This window comes from Protobothrops mucrosquamatus, unplaced genomic scaffold (assembly GCF_001527695.2).
Source record: "Protobothrops mucrosquamatus isolate PMUCROS unplaced genomic scaffold, P.Mucros_1.0 scaffold1325, whole genome shotgun sequence".
In the NCBI taxonomy this organism is placed as follows: domain Eukaryota; kingdom Metazoa; phylum Chordata; class Lepidosauria; order Squamata; family Viperidae; genus Protobothrops; species Protobothrops mucrosquamatus.
Window position 1 is genome coordinate 1880 of NW_015387525.1, and position 6538 is coordinate 8417.

Sequence of the window (6538 nt, forward strand, 5' to 3'; positions counted from 1 at the left end):
CCAACACTGGAAGTTTTTAAGAAGAGACTGGACAGCCATTTGTCCGAAATGGTATAGGGTTTCCTGCCTGAGCAGGGGGTTGGACTAGATGACCTCCAAGGTCCCTTCCAACTTTATTATTATTATTATTATTATTATTATTATTATTATTATTATTATTATTATTATTATTATTATTATTATTATTATTATTATTAATTATTAATTATTATTATTATTATTATTATTATTATTATTATTACTATTATTATTATTATTATAATATTCCTAAATTATTCGTCATAACAGAATAACAAAAGTTGGAAGGGGCATTTGAGGTCTTCTAGTCCAATCGTCTGCTCACGCAGGAGACTTTATATCTTTTCAGACAAGTGGTTGTCCAATCTCTTCTTAAAACCTCCAGTGATGGAGCACCCACAACCTCTGGAGGGAACTAAGGAGAAATTTTCTAACATTGGGTACAATTAGCTAGTGGAACAACTTCTGGAGGGAAGTTGCTCCACTGGTTAATTGTACTCAATGTTAGGAAATTTCTCCTTTGTTCTAGATTGCTTCTCTCCTTGATTGGTCTTCATCTATTGCTTCTTGTCCTGCCTTCAGCAGCTTTGGAGAATCGGTTGATTCCCCTCTCCTTTGTGGCAGCCCCTTAGATATTGGAACACTGCTATTATGTCACCCCTGGCCTTTCTTTTCATTAAACTAACTGCATTCAGTCATCAAATGTAGATCATAAGCCATGGTTTGGAAAATGCAGTGACTTGATACTGGGTTCCAATGGTCCTGACACTGCCCAGGACAGCAGACAGAAAGCGCCAGCACAGATGCTGTGAATGATACACCTTCCTTTTTTGTTTCCACTCTCAGACTAAAGAGAGATCTACAGGTGTTGATTAGTCTGGCCCTCATGCTAGAGACATCAAGACCTTTCCCCCAGAGTGGATATAACTCTACATTGTACCACAGTGGTTATCATTATCTACCACCAGGAGGCATTCCACAGCCTGTTTTATTCTGGCTGGACTTCGTCAGGAGTTTTATTTGAAGTGGTCAACCTCATTTGGGATTGATGTACAGCATGTAAGACCTAACCTTTGGGGCTCCCCATGCCTCATGACTTCCAGCTACAACTAAACCAGCTGTGTAGTGCCTTCGACTAGTGCAGTAACAATAATAGTGTGGTGGAGTCATCGTTCTCCAATTTGTGGTCTTCACCCAGGTGGCCAACCCAGACGGGGACTTGCGTCTGACCATTTTAAATTCCTCGGTGCTTGAGCGACCCCGGGCCCTAACTCTGGTGCCCAAAGAAGGGTGAGTAGGAAGCCCCTGTCCTTGGATCTTGTTTATGTTCTCTTTGGAGTCAGGGGACTTGCAACCTGGATCCCCAATGCAAACATCCAAAAAGTTGAATCTCACATCTTGAAATTTCTCTGGGTTGAAAAGTCTCCTAAATTATTGAGGAGAATTACATTCAATCCTAATTCTGGCCTGACTGAAGCTTCATGTTTTCCTCTGCCTCTTGTTTGTTGCGCCTTCTGTTCCCAGGCTGATGTTCTGGACAGACTGGGGGGATTCCCGGCCGGGTATTTATCGAAGCGAAATGGATGGCTCCTCTGCTTCTTGCATCGTCTCCGAGGGAGTAAAGTGGCCAAATGGGATTTCGGCAGATGATCGTTGGATCTACTGGACCGAGGCCTACATGGACAGGATTGAGCGGGTCGATTTCAATGGCAGGCAGAGATCAGTGATCTTGGATAGTCTTCCTCATCCCTATGCCATTGCTGTGTTTAAGGTACTTCTGGAACCCTCCATGATAGAGCAGGCATTATCCATCTAGAACCCACTATAGTAAAGCAGGCACCACCCATCTAGAACCCTCCATAATGGAGCAGGCTTCATTCATTTAGAACTGTCCATGATGGAGCAGACATAATCTAGAACCCTCTATGATAGAGCAGGCTTCATTTAGAATGCTCTATGATAGAGCAGATATTATCTGCCTGGGACCCTCCATGATAGAGCAGACATAATCTAGAACCCTCTATGATTGAGCAGACACAATAAATCTAGAACTCTATGATAGAGCAGCCATTATCAATCTAGAACCTTCTATGATAGGGCAGGCATCAATTGGGAACCCTCTATAATAGAGTACAGTCAATCTAAAACCCTCTAGGGGCTAAAAAGGGTTATGTCTCATTCCTAGAGACTTTATGGACAAATCCAATGGGATGAAAATCAAGGTCCTTTTTCTTGGATTTTTTTTTAATTTCCTAGTCTAATATACAGTTCTGAGATTCTTAATAATTCTTTTTCATCCAAGTCCTAACCAACTCATCCCTGCTTAGTTTCCCAACTCAGATAAATTTGGCCAGACATATTGGACTCCATTACCCATAATCTCCGGGCAGCTTGTTCTTAGTTCTCAGAACCACTATGAGTGTGATGCAGAGCAGAGCTATCCATCCTGGGTTGTTACTTGCTTGTACAGATCAAAGCAGGAGCAAGACATTTTGGGTGCCCTAGCATAATTATTTATTTTGCTTTATAAGGTATGATCCTTGGCTTGGTTTTGCATGTGAAGTCAACCCTCATGTGTGCATTATGAATTGAATAGAGGCTAGGTATTATTGCTAAGTCTTTGCACAATTAGCGTGGTTTAATACTTGTTTGTACGGTTATATCTTTCATCTGCCTCCATGTCTGGTCCTCCACTGAATGTTTAAAAATGAAAAGGTTTCCTTTCTCCCCCCCCCCAGAATGATATTTATTGGAACGATTGGTCGCAACTGAGCATCTTCAGAGCCTCCAAGCACAACGGAGCCAGAATGGAGACCTTGGTTGACCATCTCAATAGTGTGATGGACATGAAAATCTTCTACCACGGAAAGAGTGCAGGTATTTGCTGGTCCACCACCAAACATTGCCTCTAGTTCTCTGATGCATCTCCCTTGAAATAATTTCCCCTGCTGAGTAGAATTAAAAATAACAATTCAGTGGCAACTCTGGAAGGCAATTGTCCATGGAGATTCTCAATCATCCAGGTCAGGGTTGTCCCAAAGGCACTTTTCCAAAAGGCAACTGGACTTTCTTAGGTTTTTTTTATTTGAAAAACTTTTGCTTCACATCCGAGAAGCTTCTTGGATGAGAAGCGAAGCATTTTCAAAGAAAAAAAAAAACAAGAAAATCCAGTTGGCTTTTGGAAAAGCGCCTTTGGGACATCTGGAAGGCATCCTGTTCTCCTGAAGTTTCACAATGTACTTTTCTGGTTCACAAAGTACTTTCTTCCTTCTTCTTTCCTCTGGACAGGGAAGAACGCATGTGCGGACAAGCCATGCAGCCTGCTGTGTTTGCCCAGGGCTAACAATAACTACAGTTGTCGATGCCCTGATGGAGTCACCAGCCACGTGCTCCAATCAGGGGAGATGAGATGTGATTGTCCACCCAACTATCACTTGAAGAATGGCACCTGCGTAAAAGAAGGTAAGGGATATATACCTTGGGTGCTAGAGTGTTAGATAGCATCTCAAATTGCATTTTATTATACTTATTTACTAAACAAATATATGTAACCACCCAATTCGCACATAGATGATCCCAGGTGGCTTGCAACATTTAAAACAATCCACCAAGTATTGTCAGAATTATATGGATGCCAGAAAAATGCTTCAGAGTGTGTTGAAATGCAAATGTAGCCCTTTAAAACATCTGCCTCTTTTCGGCAGGATTACGAGGCAGTGCAGGATCCCGAGAAGTGATGCAGCTACTTTAAAGAGTAGTCTTGTGTTTCTGCCCGGACCAAATAACCCTTTCGAAACAATTTCTGGATAATTGCACAGCCTTAATGCACTTTGTTAGGGTCTTCCGGAGAAGTGCAAAATTGTTCATGTACAACAATTCATATTGGTTCTTGCTGGTTTGTTCCTGGACCAAAATGTGAATTGGGTTAGATATGGAACAAAATGGGGCTGTTTTGTCCTGGATACAGACAAAAATACAGTTGTTCTGGGCAGAAATGTTTGGGGAGAGAAAGGTGGTAGAATCCATAGATGTTGGACCAGTATTTTTCAACCTTGCCAATTTTAGCTGACTGGAGAATTCTGGGAGTTGCAGTCCACACATCTTAAAATGGCCAAGGATGAGAAAGGTTATTCTGGATACATTGTCTCTGAGAGCTGCTATGGAGCTTTTTCATCACAAAGGCTGTTTTTCTGGAAGCTTTCTTGCTGGGAACTGGGATGCTTGACTAGATGTTGGGTTCATTAAATTCACATTGTCGTTTTCTTTTCAATGGCTGTTGATTATCTGTGCTGCTCTCCTCCTCTGCCTCTGTTCATTGCCACCGACATCCAGAGAACACCTGTCTCTCCAACCAGTACAGATGCTCAAATGGGAATTGCATTAATAACATCTGGAAATGTGACAATGACAATGACTGTGGGGACATGAGCGATGAAAAGAACTGCCGTAAGTCATGCGGATAATTTTTTTTTGGGGGGGAGGGAGAATTCGCATAAGTAAATGATCAAAAACAGCCCCTCTTCAAAGAATCTTAGATAAATCTTGACACGCAACACATCGACAATGAGGAAAGGGCAAAGGGTCCTTTTGGTTAGGATGGAATAAGGAGGAATTTCCTGACAGTGAGAATAATTAATCAAAGGAGCAGATTGCCTCCCAGAGATGTGGGTGCTCCATTGCTGAGGTTTTCAAGAAANGGCTGACTGAAGATTTGCCTTTGACCGGGCTGCGTGGGGCAGTGGCCCTTGACTTTGATTACAGCCACAACTGTCTATACTGGGCTGATGTAACTCTTGAAATTATCCAGGTTAGTGACTTCTGTGCTCTCTGTTGATGCGAGGACATTCTAACATTCTACTTCCTCTTAATTCTGCTACTTCCTCCAAAGATGTTTTTGAGTGTAGACAAAAAAGTGAGATACAAAAGTATAATGTGGGTATTTGTTACTTTCTGAAGTTGACTCAGAAGGAAAGCCCTAGGTGCTACTTCTTCTAAGTTGACCACCAGTAACAGCTGGAAGTTCTAGGCCAAGAGTGTCCAACATTGGCCAACTTTAAGACTTCTGGACTTCAACTCCCAGAGTTGCTGGCTGGTTAATTCTGGGAGTTGAAGTCCACAAGTCTTAAAGTTGCCAAGGTTGGACACATCTGTTCTAGGCGATGCAGTCTTAAAGTTGCAGTGTCAGTGGATATTTTCCATCACTTCTTAGTTTCAGGGACCACTTCTTGAGTTTTGTTGGCATCAAACTTAGCAGTTGACTTCCCTAATGGCTCTGATCCGTTATTTTCAGCGTCTCTGTCTCAACGGAAGTTCTGGGCAGGAAGTGATCATCGGCACTGGTCTGGAGACGGTCGAAGCATTGGTCTTCGAGCCCATCAGTCAACTGCTTTACTGGGTGAACGCCGGCATCCCCAAAATCGAGGTATGCCTCCTTCTGCTTGTAGGAAGGAAGCCAACAACTCAAGAAGGAAGCCTATCATTCAAGCAGAACTCCACCCCAGACAGGCAGCATGGAGGAAAGACAATTTCTTGAATTTTTACTCTGTGTATTTGGGCTTTGTTTCCTCTATTGCAACAGAACTGGTCACTTCAACAGTGAGATGGGTAGCATATTGATTAAATAAAGAAAGAAAGGATTTGCACCAAGGAGGAGGGAGCTCTTCCTCCTAATTAACGGGCTGTGTCCTTGGCAAAAGGTGTGGGTGGGTAGAAAATAGATCTGGATTCATTGACTACCTGCTGGTGTTTTGCCGTTAACCTAATACAAATCCTTAACATTAGCAAGATGAAAGTAATTCTCCTTAGAGACTCCTTGGTCTCTAAAAGAAGCCACAGAAAGAGACGAACTGGATCCACCTTGTCTGGACCAGACTGTGGCTTGTTTTAAACTTGATCCAGTTTTGGTCACCGCGATGTAAAAAAGATGTTGAGACTCTGTTGAGTACAGAGAAGAGCAGCAAAGATGATTAGGGGACTGGAGGCTAAAGCATATAAGGAACGGTTGCTGGAATTGGGTATGTCTAGTTTAACGAAGAGAAGGACGAGGGGGGACATGATAGCAGTGTTCCAATATCTCAGGGGCTGCCCCAAAGAAGAGGGAGTCAAGCTATTCTCCAAGGCGCCTGAAGGCAGGATAAGAAGCAACGGATGGAAACTAATCAAGGAGAGAAGCAACCTAGAACTAAGGAGAAACTTCCTAACAGTGAGAACAATTAACCAGTGGAACAACCTGCCTCCAGAAGCAGTGAATGCTCCAACACTAGAAGTTTTTAAGAAGAGACTGGACAGCCATTTGTCCAAAATGGTATAGGGTTTCCTGCTTGAGCAGGGGGTTGGACTAGATGACCTCCAAGGTCCCTTCCAACTTTATTATTATTATTATTATTATTATTATTATTATTATTATTATTATTATTATTATTATTATTATTATTATTTTCCTAAATTATTCATCGTAACAGAATAACAAAAGTTGGAAGGGGCATTTGAGGTCTTCTAGTCCAATCGTCTGCTCATGCAG

The 6538-nt window shown here is 42.2% G+C and overlaps 1 protein-coding gene across 1 annotated transcript in view; it reads left to right on the forward strand.

The window, feature by feature from the left end:
* The window catches only part of SORL1 (sortilin related receptor 1), a gene marked incomplete at its 5' end in the record, with an annotated part of 44219 nt that overhangs the window by 1874 nt on the left and 35807 nt on the right, over positions 1–6538 (forward strand). Inside the window, 5 exons of the mRNA XM_015821405.1 lie at positions 1217–1308; positions 1543–1789; positions 2757–2895; positions 3307–3480; positions 4351–4464. Coding sequence (XP_015676891.1) covers positions 1217–1308; positions 1543–1789; positions 2757–2895; positions 3307–3480; positions 4351–4464 — 766 coding nt within the window. The remainder of the gene's footprint in view (positions 1–1216; positions 1309–1542; positions 1790–2756; positions 2896–3306; positions 3481–4350; positions 4465–6538) is intronic.